The 16,678-nt window shown below is 46.4% G+C and overlaps 1 protein-coding gene across 4 annotated transcripts in view; it reads right to left on the minus strand.

Annotated features, from left to right (window-relative positions):
• The window catches only part of LOC128332800 (lethal(3)malignant brain tumor-like protein 4), an 88,949-nt gene that overhangs the window by 33,058 nt on the left and 39,213 nt on the right, over positions 1-16,678 (minus strand). For all 4 annotated transcript variants that reach the window (XM_053267563.1, XM_053267562.1, XM_053267560.1 and 1 more), the window contains 4 exons: positions 15,123-15,211; positions 2,624-2,728; positions 1,410-1,545; positions 565-656 (listed from right to left, as the gene is read on the minus strand). In XM_053267563.1, the coding sequence (XP_053123538.1) occupies positions 565-656; positions 1,410-1,545; positions 2,624-2,728; positions 15,123-15,211 (422 nt within the window). The remainder of the gene's footprint in view (positions 1-564; positions 657-1,409; positions 1,546-2,623; positions 2,729-15,122; positions 15,212-16,678) is intronic.

Here is a 16,678-nt window from a genome sequence, read left to right on the forward strand (position 1 = left end):
ACTAAGTCTACGGGTCTTCTTGAGCTGGGGTCTGGGGACAATGTTTAATTTTTGTTTTAAAATGTTTTTAAATTGTTAGTTGTTGTGTAATTGTTTTTAATTTGTTTTAGCTTTTCATTGTTTTATAAGTTTGTTTTAATTGTAAACCGCCCTGAGCCATTTTGGAAGGGCGGTATATAAATCAAATAAATAAATAAATAAATAATAAATAATAACTCCCATTAACCCAGCCACAGTGGCCAACAGTCGGGGATGATGGGCATTGCAGGGCAACATCTACAGGAGGGTCAAACACTCCTGCAATGGAGCGTTTCATTGCATGGTTAGTTGACTACTTCTTGTTCATACATACAAACCCAGAAAATAAATGCAGTATATTAAACACAGTGTGAGAAACTAAATAGCTTTGTTATAGAAACACTTCACACCTGATGTCTTAGGGGTTTAGAATCTGTTCTAAGCATTTGAAAGGGGCACAGTGATATTCTGGTTAAAGCTTTACAAAGGGCTGAAACAACATACGATGTAACTTAAAAGACATCACCAACCAGCACCGCCACTCACTGTGCTGAGAGTCTTGAAAAGAGTTTTTGGGGCAGCTTGAGCTTTGCAGTTCTTCAAATATACAGTCCAATTAAATTCCCCTTCCTTGTAACCTAGAGAGAGAGAGAGAGAGAGAGAGAGATTGGTAGATGAAAGCATTGTTTTATACAGTGGCAGCTATATTCAGATTGGCTTTTCAGAAATAGAAATTATGTGGGAAGAATTTGAACTTTGTGTGATAGCAGCCCTTGTGAAATAGGCAGGGGTTACAGGCTTCAGTTAACACATCTCTCCCTTTCTCCTGTGTTTTAAATACATGATTGCTGTTCTTAATCATTAATCTGAAGCTTCACAACTCTCAGGGGAAACTGAATAATAGGAAAGGAAAGTAGTGAACACATTTGTTAAGTTTTACATTACTGAAAGAGTTTCTAATTACTTTGAGATTTCAAGTGTAAAAGCGCTTTCTGTTCAAAGACTATGTCATACATTCCAGGGAAAGTGGGTTGCCCATTAAAAAATCAGCGTATGCCCCCTTTCACCCTATGAAATATATATTTTTCCACTACATATACACTGCCAAAAAACCCAACACAGAACTCAACACTCCCAGCTGCATATTTTCATGGTGTACACACTGTGAAGGAAAGATGCTTAGCCACCTCACAGAGAAAGAGATAGATGTGACATTTTTAAACTCGTACCCATTTCAAGTTCTGAATTTAATGACTTCTTCCCGTGTTTAATAATTCAAGGTGGATTTAATATGAAATACTACCAACAGTTACATTTTATTAAAAATGGCAGCCTTTAGCCAGCAATGTTGACAATCTAGAACATTTTTTAAGGGAGAAAAATTGATGTACCTTTAGGAGGGAGCAGCTTGTGACCTGTTTTTTCACACCAGCCAACAGGGTGGATGTCTGGGGAATCGGTATTAACCCAAAAGTCGTAGCACTCTGAATAACCATCGAAATGCAATCGCATTCTGTACCCCTGTACCTGCATGCATAAGGCGACTCAACATTACTCTTCTGAGAGTCATCTGCTTTGAAAACTAAATGCAGATTTTAAAAATTCTGTTCATTATGAACTGAGCTGTTTTCATAGACATTACGTTAAAAAAAAAAAAAAAGACATACAGAATGCAACTCTGCTGCTGGAGTTGCAAATCCAGAGTATCTGCTATCAGAAATGTTCTCTCCGTAAAGTTCATGCCTATATAGTGAGCAATGAAGCTGAGTTACCCTGCTATGGATTCTGCTTTAAGCAGATGGAGACCTTTACAGGTAAAGAGCCCTTTTTCACGAGCACTTACTTCCGCCATCCTTGGGTGGCCAGATCGCTCACCCAGACAAGCACCAGCTGCTGCTGGCAGCTCTGACGGTTGGGGAGCTGGGATGTGCTGCCCCACTGGAGCTCCAATAATGCACTGTGTGGGTGCACGATACATTATGGGGAACCCCCTCCCCACCCCAAGTATGCCAGCCGCGGCTGACACACGAGCAGAAAAATTGGGTTAGGAGAGCTCTCACTCTCCTAATCCCATTTTGAGGGGAGGCTTCGTGGGTGGGTTTGTCGCCATGGTGCCGCCAGGATTGAGCATGATCTCGGCAGCTCACATCGCATGCAAAACTTGGCTCGGCTCTCTGAGCCCAGTTTTTCACACGCATGTAAAAAGCCTCATAGACTTTTATTGAATATTCAGCTACCAAAATTAACTCAGAGTTTGAATTAAAATAAAAGTTAATTAGGATTTAAAATTAACCCATGATACTTATAAAAAGCCAACTGAAGATTGCCTGTTCTACCTGGAAATAGGCTTTTAGACTGCCAATATTATTTTTTCTCATTTGCTAAATTGGCACTTATATATTTCTTTTTCAAGATGTGTTCTCTCCTCAGAAGGCATTTTTAATTAAATGGAAATGAGGTACTACCATCAGACATGTCTTCAAATAATGGATTCAGGACCTGCCTTTTATCTCCCCACTACCTGCCTGTTTGCTTATTCCCTCTATCCTAGAAAACCTGTGCATCTCCAAGTACTACTGGTGACCCAACTAAGACAGGCAAATACCTCAGCCACAGAAAGGACACAAAATAAAGATGGATGTTCAGGATCCAGGCCCTCTAACTTCATTCCAACTTTAAATCCATTTTTGTTTTGTGGAAAGGACTGAGACTGTAACAGAAAGAAAATAAAAGAAATGTTATTTTTAACTTTAACAAATAATTACTTGTTATTTATTATTTATTTATTCGATTTCTATACCACCCTTCCAAAAATGGCTCAGAGCGGTTTACACAGAGAAATAATAAATAAATAAGATGGCTCCCTGTCCCCAAAGGGTTCACAATCTAAAAAGAAACATAAGATAGACAACAGCAACAGTCACTGGAGGTACTGTGCTGGGGGTGGATAGGGCCAGTTGCTCTCCCGCTGCTAAATAAAAGAGAATCACCACGTTAAAAGGTACCTGTTTGCCAAGTTAGCAGGGTTGTTGAAAATCAACAGTTTATGGGATGGAAATAAGAAAACAGAGCATTGGTTCACTTACCGTGAAGGCTTCTTCTGGTTGCTGGAGTCAAGGACATCTCCAAGGGTTATACCCCTCACAAGCTCCAAGGCAGGACAGTTTTGATTAGTTAAATAGAAAAACATGCTTACTCGATCCTGAGGGGGATAGCCCCGCCCCAGTTCTTTCAGGCCAAGTTACAAAAGGTGTCACTACAAGTGACATGATATAGAAAATAGAAAACAGTGTACAGACCCTAGTAACGAATAGTCATAAGGAACAAACATAGAAACCAACAGTCATAAGGAACAAACATGAGCCCTAACAAGTGTTCTCTCTAATTTTTTTCATCTGTGTGTGGAACAGATTTTGTTCTGGATGGCAGTATCACATGCATTCAGAGTGGATTCAACCGGAACGGGATCTAAAATTAACTGAGCAGACATCAGAAAATATGTGAGCACACACACATGAGCACGCCTTAGAGGGAACAGTGGCCCTAACAGCGGACTATGAATGCCATAGAAAGAGTGCATCAGTAAAGGTTCGTGTTGTCCAGTTCTTTAGAGCAAGGGAGAAAAAATGTCCTCCCAGAAACAGACAAGTACACCAAGCCGGGTGGGCCTAGATGTCCTTGACTCCAGCAACCAGAAGAAGTCTTCACGGTAAGTGAACCAATGCTCCGTTCTCACTTGCTGGGGTCAAGGACATCTCCGTGGGACATACCACAGCCTGTATGTTGCCTAGGGAGGGAGCACCCTTGTCTATTCCTGGGGAATCCCCCGTTGCAGCACTCTTCTTCCAAATGCTGCTTGTGCTGAAGCATAAGAGTCTATCTTATAATGCTTGGTAAATGTTGATGGGCTTCTCCACGTCGCTGCCTTACAGATTTCTTGTATCGGGGCATTCATGGTGCAGAATGGCGTGCCGCCCATCTCAAAAACGCTCTTCACGTGCATTGGTATATCCAATTTGTTGACGATCTACACAATGCCAGGATAGTCTCTAACACCTTATTGGAAAATCCCTGCTGACTCAAGATTTGCCTTTCAGTTTCCATGCGGCAAGCCGCAACCAGTCCAAATTTAGGTACTATACTGGACCCTGAAGGAGTAAGTCTTGAGTTACTGGCAGAAACCATGGTTCTGTGGTTGTCAGATGTAAAAGTTCTGTGAATGATGCCAGTAGGCAAGAATGGAGCCACCAGAATCACTCTTGCCCTTAGAAGACATATTCTTCTCAACACCCTTGCCAGCAGAGATGTAGGTGGAAACGTGTAGGAGGCGGCCGTCCGGCCAAGGAGTCGACAGCGTGTCTTTATCTTCTGCTCCCCCGCAAGGGAATCTCACCATGAATCTCGGCAACTGCGTGTTTTGAGGCGTTGCGAATAAGTCCATATTAGGCATTCCCCATCTTTGGGCTATCTGCTGAAAAATCTTTGGGTTCAGAGACCATTTGCCTGGCATCAGATCCTCCCGATTCAAGTCAGCCAGCTGATTTAGGACTCCCTTGATATGGTGGGCTGTCAGGGACCCCAGGTGTAATTCCACCCAGCTGATTATCAAGACTACTTCCTCGTGAAGGGGTTTTAATCTTGTTCCCCCTTGTCAGTTTATGTGGGCTTTCACTGTTGTGTTGTCCATTCTTACTATGATGTGGTGCCCATGCAGGCACTGTTGAAAAGCTCTAAGAGCTAAGCAGATGGCTCGCAGCTCCAGCCAATTTATACTGTGGCCCTTTTCTTGTAGAGACCATGTACCTTGTGCTGACAACTGTTGGCAGTGTGCACCACAGCCCCTGTTGCTGGTGTCTGTAGTTACTATCAGCCTGTGGGTGGGGGGTAGAAACTGCTTTCCCTGCATTAAGTTCTATGGTAACAGCCACCATCTGAGAGACAGACGGAGCTGGGGAGGTAAGTGTAGTAGTATGTGCCTCTTCTCTGCAATGGCAGACTGAGACTGTGGTAGGAACCACAGCAGGCCTCTTAGATGAAATCTCACCCATGGGACAGCTTCCAGTGTTGTGACTATCAGGCCTAAAATCCATGCCAGTGTGAGAAATAACACCGAGGGGGCTGAGAGTGCCGCCTTGATCTCCAAGGTTATGGTCAGGAATCGATACTGGGGAAGAAAAAGACAGCCCTGTATCATATCAATTACAACCCCCAGATGTTGAAGCCTGTGCAACGGGACCAGCTGGGTTTTTTCTCAGCTGATCAGGAAACCATGTTTCTTTAGCACTGAAAGAGTTGTTAACAGGTCACACTCCACTGCCACCTTTGAAGGAGACTGGACCAAGAGGTCGTCCAATTATACAAATATCCAGATTCCCTGCAGATGGAGGTAAGACATGATGGGTGCCAGCATATTTGTAAAGACCCGAGGGGCCGATGACAGTCCGAATGGAAGGGTGGCATAATGGGAATGCCTTCCGGCATACTTGAATCTGAGGAGATGATGGCTGCTCTGGATGACAGAAAATCCAGATGGTGAAGGGCTTCTGCCACTGAGAAGAGTAGTGACTCCATCCTGAAGTATTCGTGCTTTACCCACTTGTTCAGATACTATAGGTCCAGAACCTCTCTTCTTGACCTGTCCTTTTTGGGGACGGTGAACAATATAGAATAGATGCCCCTTCCCTCCTGACAGTGTGGAACTGACTCCACTGCTCCTATGTCCTCCAAGTGTTGCTTTTAGGAGATCTGTGTGCTTGGTAAAAGAGCGAGAGCGCGGTGTCATCAGGGGGGGAAGGGGCATCCAATTCTATCTTGTACCCACTTTGAATTACATTGAGAATACATCTGTCCATTGTGGAGGACTCCCACATGTGGAACTACTCTGATAGTTGGCCTCCTAGCCTGGTAGTTCCCGAGTCATTGTTGCGGCTTGGCTTGCTTGTTCTGATTGAATGACTGTTTGGAATTTCTGAAACCCTTGGATGTGAAATGGCAATTCCAGGAACTGCTTTGCACTCTGAAATTTCCACCCCAGCCCCTGAAGGAGGACCAGAAGCCCCAAAAGGGCTGGAATTGCTGAAAAGGTTTCTTGAAAGCCAGTCTATCAGGCTTGCAAGGTGCCAACGCATAGTCTTTCTCTTGTCTTCTGATTCAACTAATACATCCTTAAGAGCAGCATCACCAAACAACTTAGTGCTGTCATATGGCACTGCATTCAGGTTATTCTTTGATATGGAATCCACTTGCTGGCTTTTTAACCACAAGTGTCTCCTACCTACTACAGACACTCTAGTGGAAAAGCTAATCGAGTCCTGTGTGGTATCCTCCACAAATGCCTGTGCTTTCTGAATTTTTATTAACTGCTGCCTCATTTTTACTGGATCAGAGGGCGGGTCGCTAAGGAGATCATTCACCCACAAAAGGGATGCCCTGGCAACCACAGAAGCCGCAGCAGAGGAACGTGTGGCCAATGAGGAATTATCGTGCACTAACCTAAGTGCAAATTCTGCCTTTTTGTCAGTGGGATCCTTGAGGGTGGCCTCTCCATCCCTCAGAAGCAGATATGAGTTGTGCACTGGTACATCTGCACATGGAGTTTTTAACAAATCTGATGGCTTCTGCTGAAAAGAATAAAAGCAGTTTGCCACGGCCATTGGCTTTCTATTTGTTGCAGGCAGAAGCCATTCCTGCTTAACAGCCTCTGTAAAGACTTCAGGCATTGGAAACAACGTGTCCCTAGGTTTTGTCCTAGGGAAAACCAGGTCCCCCTTAGTTGACAGCGCTGACTCTGGGGTCACCTCTGATTGCAACCCAATTGTGGCAATTACTCTAAACATAAGTGGGTTAAGGTCTGCTGAGACAAACCGGCAATGTCTCGCAGTGCCTGAGTCAGGATCTCCCCTTGCCCCCCACCCGACCATTCGCCCTCCTCGTCAGGGACAATGTCAGGGTCATGATTTTCACCATCTGCCCTATCTCTCTCCCCTTTGAAGTCAGCCTCTAAATCAATCACTGGTGTTGCTATGGACCTATGTTTATCGGGAACCATAGGCCTGGGGTTTTGTACATTTGGGTCCCCAGAATCGGAACTGATAAATCAGAGGAATGCTGATCTTGATTTTTGCACTTAGAAGACAAGGATTTTTTTAGATTCATTAGAATGAGAGCCTGTAATATGTACCATCTTGTGCGCTCCATAACAGGGAGGAAGGAGGAACAGGAGAAGGTGGGGAGGGAAGGCTTGAAAATTTCAAGTAAGGTTTTTTGTTTTTTTAAAGGTGGGAACATAGAGAACGAATAAAGACTGAAGATTTAAACATGGAACAGACAGTATAAAGAGTAATGATAGGTTTAAAGTAGAGGATAAAACTTCTAGGCTGCCTGGAGCTTTGCAGGGCAGAAAGAACTGGGGCAGGGCGATCCTGCTCAGGCTCAAGTAGGTGTGTTTTTCTATTTAGCGAATCAAAACTGTCCTGCCTTGGGGTTCATGAGGAGTATAACCCATGGAGATGTCCTTGACCTGAGCAACCGAGAATGGTCCATTGTTACTATGTGGGTTTGTTCCTTCTTTCCACAAAGAAGGTCACTTCAGGCACTCCTTACTCTGTAACTGTATTGCTTCGAGGCAGTGTTTTAACTAAAAGGAAGGTTAAAAGGGATCTATAACTGAATTGCGTTCTCAGATATATCTGTCTGAAGACTCACCTAGTTCAGACACAGAGATCATTCGCACAATCAAAAACTTCCCAGGTTTTCCTCCTACCTTGCTTCCACACAATCACTTTGTTATGTCACCAGGGCGGTGACATAACAGGGTGATCCAGAAAAACGTGGGACAATCCTTTCAGGAAACTTGTAACTAACGGGTCCTTAAACCAGGAAACCCGGAGGGCTGGCGAGTGCACTACTATGGCCACCAACTGTACCCTGAGAGAGGAGAGCTTCAGACCAGACTCTTTCAGGGATAGCAAATAGGTACAAATATCTTGAACAGAACAGACAGGTTAAGCACATTGAACCCATTCCGAGAAGCAAAGGAACAGAAACGGAAACGGGTTCATTTATGTTCATATGACTTTCGTGTTGACGGCTTTCTGACCACAAGCAGAATGTCTCTGAGCCTCATCGAGAAGTTGGTAGGATCTTCCAGGCTGTCAGGTGCAGGGACCGAATGTCTGGGTGGAGCACCTGTCCCCTCTCCTGTGACAGCAGCTAAGGGAGAGAGGGGAGGTGCACCCAAGTCACTGCCAGCCACCTCAGAGCTGCAAACCAAGGCCTCCTGGGCCACCAAGGGGCTATCAGGATGGTCCTGGCACGGTCCTCCTTCTTTTTGTGCAGAACCCTTGGAATGAGGGGAAACAGAGGAAACAGGTAAACGAGAGGGCCTGTCCAGGACAAGACGAAAGCATTGCCCCGAGAGCCCTCGCCGTCCCCTCCCCTGAGCAATAGAGGGCACACTGAGCACTGTCCTGAGATGCAAAAACATCTAAAGCTGGAGTGTCCCATGTTGCAAATATGCCCTGGAGGACACCTCGGTCCAACGCCATGGGAGACCGTTGTCAGCCTGCAAAATGTGTCCGCCTGGACATTCAGGGACCCCTGGATGTAGACCGCATGAAGTGATACCGCATACGCCACACACCAATGCCAGAGGTCTAGCAACAGGAAGAGAAGGCTCCTCGATGTCGTGCACCCTTGTCGATTTATATAGGCTTTCACCGTCATACTGTCCGCCTGTATTGTCACCGAGCAACCCGCAATTACAGGCAAGAAACCCTTGAGTATATGGAATATGGCCAACAATTTCAGATAACTGATGTTTCGACCTTTCTCCTTTGCTGACCAATGGTCACTCAGGCGAAACCCGTCCAAATGAGCGCCCCAACCTAGCTCCGATGTGTCAGTCGTAATCACCCATCACAGCTGGGGAACCTGGAAGGGGCACCAAAGTTCAGATGATGAGTCTTGACCCACCATGCTGTAGATGCCTGCACCCACTGAGGGGGGGTGCACTCCAAATGAGCTGAGTCCTGAAGAGGATCGAACACGTCCAGGAACCACCATTGAATGACGCACATATGTAGTGGCAGCCATATGTCCCAAGAGGCGCTGCACTGAGTGCATGGTCTGCGGCCTTCCAGTCAGAAAAATGGAGACCAACCTTACGAGCGTTCTTATGTGGGCCTCTGGGAGGAAGACCTTCTTTAGACCGATACTGAAGATCAGCCCTATAAATGTATCCTGCAGACTGGCTCCAGCTGTGACTTCTCGAAATTGATCTGGAAGCCCAGATTCTGCAGGGTATCTATGACAGATCCAAGAGCCTCCAGGGCAGCTTGCCTGGAACTCGCCAGGATGAGCCAATCGTCTAGAAAAGGCTGGATCTGCACCCCTTGTTCCTGCAGAAAAGCCACCACTGGGGCCAGGCATTTTGTAAAAACCCTCAGTGCCTTCGTGAGACCAAACGGCAAGGCCTTGAACTGGTAAGGGATCCCCCTTATCTGGAAATGCAGGAAGCATCGATGCTGAGGGCGTATCGAGATATGGTAATACACGTCTTTCAAGTCTAGGGAGACCATCCACATGTCTCTTTCTAGGAGGTCCAATATAGTTTGTACCGACAATATTCGGAAACGCCTGTACACCAGGTGCTTGTTCAGGGCCCAGAGGTCCAGTGTAGGATGCTGACCACTGTCTGGTTTTGGAACGACAAAGTACCGGGAATAGAAACTGGGGCTCTCTACGTTTGTGACCATTTCTATCACATCTTTCAAGAGGAGGTGTCATGCCCCTGCTCGAGGACAGTGGAGAGAAGTGGGGGGCAGGCAACTTACTAGAATCTGGAGAGGCACCTGAGGAGGAGCGGTCTGGTGAGATAACTGAGACAGGCTAGGGCGAGTGTCTGGCACAGGAGGAGCCATCAGGACCAGGTGATCTTTGGGGAGAAGGGTCAGAATCTGAGCCAGAGTTTGAACAGCCACTATCTCCTCAAGGACACAGACAGGAAAAATGTCAGCAACAGGTGAGGAAATTACAGAGTCGTTGCCTTGCAAGGAGGCAACAGGAGCCAGATTGAATCTATGACAGCTGGTGGGGGTGGAGTGTTGATTGAGTGCACGAGGCCAACGACTATAAATCAGGCAGCCTGTGCCTTGAAGAACTGCTGGAAACAACACATCAAATCCGCTTGAGCCTCCATCGGAGAGATTTTGACCTTGAAATTGGGTTTCTCACTCCTCACTCCTGTATCCTCAGTAAGACTGTTGAATCTGCCTCTCTAGCAAATAAAACAACTGAAACCTGTTATCTCTGACCAAGCATCTTTTGTCAGGTGAGCTTGTGACAGGAGAGTGGAGACCTCTTTGTCCAACTCCGGAGTAGATGGAGTAGTCACGACCCCGGACACAGGTGGTGTCCTGCAGAACTCAAGAGCGTAGTTCATACGTATGACTGTGAGAACCCACTGATCCGTGGTCACCCTGTCCCAATTCGCCGCAAATGGAGTCAGGTGGGTCCAAAAGGGCCTACAGTCATTGTTTCTTTTGAAAAGTGTCCGGACGCTGTTTCTGAAAGGCCGGTTTACTAGGTTGGAACCCGAACTTGTATCGAGACTGGAACTTATTGCTGTGGAAGTAACGTTCTGATGAAGATTGCTGTTGCGAAGGGGCTTTCGGTTGCTGATAAGGAGACCACCTGGACGGCCTCTGCAGCTTAGGGGACAAGGAAGAGTAGGACATTGACTTGGCTGTACTCATCAGCTTCTGGACATTATAGCATGTCATCAGTTTGCTCCGCAAAGAGGCTAGAACCCTCAAATGGAAGATCTTCAATCCTAGCGCATGCCTCATAGGTCAGACCAGACAAACGCAGCCAGGCATACATCCTGAGAGCCAAGGACGTGGCTATCACTTTGGCTGCACACTCGACAGAGTGTGTAGCTGAGTAGAGCTCCTGTTTTGCCACCTGTACCACTTCGTGGAGAAAGGCTTCAGCCGGGTCATATTTGTCTTGTGGCAGGAGATCCAAAAAGGGGGCCAGCTTCTCCCACAAAAAGTGGTTATACCTGGCATTGTAGGCCCTATAATTAGCCACCTGCAAGTGGAGATCCGAAGTTGAGTAAAGCCTCCTTCCAAAGGAGTCCAATATCCTGCCCTCCTTATCACCGGGCGCAGAGTGACTGTGACCTCTGGACTTCTGCAGAGATGCCTCCACCACAATAGACATAGGGGTGCTATGATTCTTCAGTTGGGTTGGGAGAGAGTTGCTGGCTTTTTCCAATGCTCACGCATGACCCCCAACAATGCAGTATTAAGGGGCAGAGAGGCCGGTACCTTAGCCTCCACATCAGTAAGGCTGAACAAGGGATCCAATTCCCCCGTCTGCTACGTACCGAGGCCCAGGGCAGGGGCCATGCGGGCCACATACGCAGGGTATTGCTTAAGGTCCTCTGACAGAGAAACTGGCTTAGAGTCCAATTGAATATCCAGAGGGGAAGACTCCAGGGAAACAGCATCTGAGCCCGGAGAGCCAGGTTCGCTGTCACTGTCCGACTCGGAAGGTGCTAAAGAGTCCTGGGCCAAATTTGCTTGGCTTTCCAAATTGTCTGGTACTGAGCCATCTGACTCTGCTGGCAGTACTTGGGCAGGTTTCAAAGCCTGGGCCTCAGGACGGTCTTGAAGGCACCCCTGAGGAGAGCGAGAGCGAGGCATTCCTTCAGAAAGCGAAGGAGGCTTGCGCCAATCACGAACAGTCCCGGCTTTCCCATAAGCAGGTTCCTCTCGGTGCCAAGACCCATATCAGGGTTTCCCATAGTCTGAACAGTCTGAATGATAGTCTGCGTGGTAATGTCTATAAGCACCTGTGTCTCAGCGCCAAGCCCCATAAGAGGAGGGCTCATCCTCAAAGGGGGAACGTCATGCAGGTATATGATACCTATCCGCATAAACAGGCACATGACGGTCCCGACCATGAGAATTGAGCTTGTTAGGTTTTGACGAGGTCTGTGCGCAGGCACATAGCCCATTGGTGTAAAAAACAGAGACCACATCAAAGAATTGCAGTTTTTGTTTGTGTGAATGACCTCATAGTGTGATGTACAATTTGAGAAACATGGTTCACACATAGTTGGTAAGATGGAGGTGGAAACCATGGCTTGAAGCATGTTTGCAAAGCATGGTTTGTGCTATGGTTTAGTGTGGTCTGTGAAGACTAATCATAGTTAAGGAGGCCGGTGCTCCACCTCCAGCAGCTGTTGCACTCTGGAAATGGGAGTCAACTCATGAGAGGATGAAAAAGGAAAGCAGACAAGCAGCTGTCAGCCACAGATTGCCTGTTGTATATATGGAACCAGCTCAAATAGCAGGTTTGAGTTCTAAAGCATGGTCAGGGCAATGATCTTCACAATCTTGCAAGTGAGAGCCACGTTTGCTTGTTTTAAAAAATTCAGTGTAAGAGCCATTACCCACGGCACTGACCTCTGCAAAGCTGTGTTTTTTTCCAGCTCAGGGCAGACACCATTAAGAGTATTGGGCCACCATGAGCCCCAGCCACACAGTTCTAGGGAAAGCACTAAGAAGGACTACACTCCCCAGCGCTCCATGTGCACCTTCCCAGATGTTACCGGAGCATGACAAAGCTCCGTTACTCTTAAAGGCCCAAGACCAACCTGGCACTAAAGAAAGCACAGCACTGCGTCATGGGAACAGTTGCTTCTGCACAGTGCTGGGGCTTGGCAGTGCAGCATATTTGGCTTGGGCTGAGGCTTTGCATAGGCCTAAAAGCAAGTAGTGGATCAAGGAGCTGCACTTAGGGTTGATGGGCACCGCCACTGGCTCCAAGGCCTTGCAGTGGAAAACACTGGGTTAGGCTGGCAAGATGTCTGAACTCAGCCTGTGTGTCTGCCTTATCGCAACACCATACCGAGAAACATGTTTGAGTTTGCACACAAAATAACTTCTTAATTAGGCCTAATTCTAAAACCCTGTGCCAGACTATACAGGGTCACTAAAGGGGTCTCTAGTGATATCAGCTGGATTAGTTGCAGTGTTGTTTTTGTTTCTGACCACTGCCGATTGCCTCTAAGAAGGAAATCTGTATAGTCAGAACAGAGCAAAGCATAGAGCTGTCAGGTGTTGCAAGGTGCCATTCCCTATTCTCTCCATTATCTTGCAGTAGAAATGGAGGGAATTCCACTCCAGGAAGAATGGGTGCCATAACTAGATTCTCTAAGATTGCTTTCCTGCATATTTTTAGGCCTGGCAATTGGATGCTACTTGTACCCTCACTTGTAATGATTACTTTTTAATAAAATAATCTACAATATGCTAAAAGTCAAGGACCCAATTAATTTCAGCACTACGCTAATTAGCTATGCTAAAAGCAGCTTTACACAGTTGCTTGCTAGGATATGATAGGAGCACTGAGCAATTTCATATACTCTGACACAAATTAAAACAGGGGTTGGGGGCAAAATTAAATAGGAGGATTAAACTGTCTCTGAGGGTTGATCCACACATTACCCTCTTAACAAGGGAACATGTATAATCAAAGCCCTTCCTCTGTTGATATTGGCTCCCTTCTCCAGCAGCCATTACAGTACGAGGCTGCTGGAAATTCATTCTCTCTGCTCTTGTAAAGAGAATATATAAGTCCAATGCTACCAATACTTACCTACCCGCAGCAGCAGCAAGCTCTTGTGGGGAGAAGCACCTTGCTGCACAAGCTCTGTTTCCTGTTCACCTGGTAGCAATTGCTCTTCCTTGAGTAAACGGGAACATGCACCTCTAATCATGACAGCAGCCACAGTGATCATAGAACAGGGTCAAGGCAGCAAGGGAGTCTAGTATCTTCTTCCAGAGACCAGTACAGACAGAGGTAGGGCTTGGTTACAATGGCCAACATGACACACAAGGCAATATCAGTTTCCAAGCCACTGGGGCTGCTGTGCAAGTGAAAGGCAGTCCCAGCAGTACTGTGGAGGTGGGTGGTTGCGCAAGGATTTGAAACAGCATGTGGCACCTCAACAGAAACTATGGCAGTAACACGACGGAAGTGCCTGCATGTTGTGCAACACTGCCAGGCCAATGTTGCACTGTGTGTCATGTTGGCCAGTGTTTTCCTAATTAAGAGGGTAACATGTGCATTGCCCTTAAGGTAGCTTTGGGTGTATATTTCAATAAAGGCCTCTGAATTAAAGGCTTATTGTTTACCTCTATGATGCTTATAGCTCAACTAAACCCTGTGCGAATTACACAATCTGAAAAAGAATTCCTGTCAATGACTTAAAGTCTGAAAATGCCTTCAGAGATTCACACAATGTGAAACTCCCAAAAATCTACAGGATAAGGTTCGGATTTACCAGGCCCATCCCCTGTAGCCTGTTTAGGATGATGGTTAAACCCAGCCCTGGTTTAACCACAGCACAGGAAATCAAACCTGTCTGGCTTCTCCATGCATCTGAACTTCTTCCAAATGGAGGATACCTGGGCTAGTCACGAGAGGGGAGAACTCGCTTCTACTGGAATCACCACAGCACAAGCCACAACGAGCCTCTTCTCACTATTACGGAGAAGGGCTTCAGAGAGGGCTGTGGGGAAAGCAGGTTAAACTCACCCTCCCTGCAAATGATCCCGCTCGTGTTGCTGCAAGCCCAGATGATTCCCCGTGCACTGAGTCAGTGGGAAGGGTTGGGGGCCGGGATGTGTCACCCTGGCCCCCAGAACTACCAGGATACACCATGCGAATGTACAATACATCATAGGGATCTCCCCTCCCTTCCCCAGGCTCCCCACAGTGTGGCAGCTGCAGCTGCCACAAGATTAAGAAAATGAGATTAAGGGAGCACTCGCTCCCTTAACCTCGTTTAGTAAGGTGGCTATTTAGGTGGGTTTGCTGCTGGGATCAGCCCAATCCTGGCAGTTCACACACGCATGCAAAACCGGGCTGGGCTCCCCTAGCCTGGTTTTGCATGCACGTGTGAATAGCCTCAACATCTGGCTCTTATCATTTTTCCCCTTCTAAAGTTCTGGAGTCAAAGAACAGCTACACATTCTTTGATGTTGTATTCACTAGATCAAAACAAAGCAAGTATCCAAGAGGCTGCCAACCTCTTTGAAAAGTTTCAGGGGAGCAGCTGGCATCCGTTCTTCTTCCAAGTATGAAATCCAGTTCCACACATACTTCTTTCCAGGAATAACTGAGTAATCAAATACAGAATGGAAAAAGTTTAGGTTTCTGGAGCGTAAGCTGTTGATCAGAGGGCTTCTCTCTCACACACACATGGTTCTATTTGTCAGATATACATTTCATCAGATATCCATGGGCAAGTCTTTCTTTTCATGAGAGCTGATAGCAGCTTTCAGGAACGGTTCAACAACTTTAATGCTACCATCTTCCCCTTATTTGAGAACCTGTTAGTGAATTAAACCAAGAGGCAAAATCATCAACTTCTTTAAAAGCTGCAAAATCCAGGACATATCTAGCATGCAGATATTTTTATGCAACTTAGTTGTGGTTTTCATGCCTCTGGATAACTGCAAATGGTGGACTGGCACAGAGGAGCCTGGCTGCCCAGGTCAGAGCAGTATGTTCCATCAGTTCTTCAGAACATTCCAAGAACTGGGCAAGAGGCGCAGCTATTAGCAGCTCAAAAGCAAACCCAAACAAACTGAGGCCATTCTCACAATCAAAAACAGTGTTCTTTCTACCCAGGTTTGGGAGCTGTGTGTGCTCTCAATTTTGGGTTGTGTGGAAGCAAGGTAAAAGGGAAACCTGAGCAGAAATGATTGTGTGGAAGCAAGGTAGGAGGAAAAACTACCCAAGTATTCCTCCTACCTTGCTTCCACACAATGGGGCTATTCACACGCACTGGCAAAACTGGGCTAGGAAAGTCCAGCCCGGTTTTGCCAGCATGTGTGAACTACTGGGAGCCACATGGCTCCCAGTGGCAGCATGACAGCAAACCCTGTTAGGTGCCCCAGCTGTTAGCCAGGGTTTAAGGCTAACAGATCACGTCGGTGCCATGCGGCACGAGTAGCCTCCTGACCAGCATCGGGAGGCCCCCCATAATGCACAGCGCATTCACACGGTGCATTGTGGAAGTTCCGGGGGCCTCCCAGCCCCAGAAACCCTCTACTGCCGGCAGGAGGTGGCCACCAGCTGGTTGAGAGATGCACCCAGGAAAAGAAATCCACCCAGGGATCACAATGGAGAGCAGATTGTCTGAGTAGGAGGTAAGCATTTCAAGGCTTCCTCCTCCTATCTTGCTTACATACAACCAAAAATTGGGAGCACACACAGCTCCCAAACCCAAGTAGAACACAGCTTTTGATTGTGTGAACAACCTCATTAAATGGCAAACCAGAAGTTCATAGAAAAATAAGTCAAACAGGTTTCTGGTTTTAGAATAAGAGTCCAACAAATAAATGAAAATAATAAACAATATTTGAAGATATAATGATTGAAATGTCATGCCTAAGAGTCTGCATTATATTTCCTATCTTATCTTCACAGTCTGAAACAGCATCTTCCCACTGCTTAATTTCAAAGTATTTATCATATTTAGCTTGTTCTTTGTAGAAGGGAATGTCAGCCTTCTGAAGCCAGAGGAAAGGCTCTGAGTGGTTTGGAGCCACTCTAATATTTCAATTGGCTGGTGACAAGA

This window comes from Hemicordylus capensis, chromosome 7, assembly GCF_027244095.1.
Source record: "Hemicordylus capensis ecotype Gifberg chromosome 7, rHemCap1.1.pri, whole genome shotgun sequence".
Taxonomy (NCBI): Eukaryota; Metazoa; Chordata; class Lepidosauria; order Squamata; family Cordylidae; genus Hemicordylus; species Hemicordylus capensis.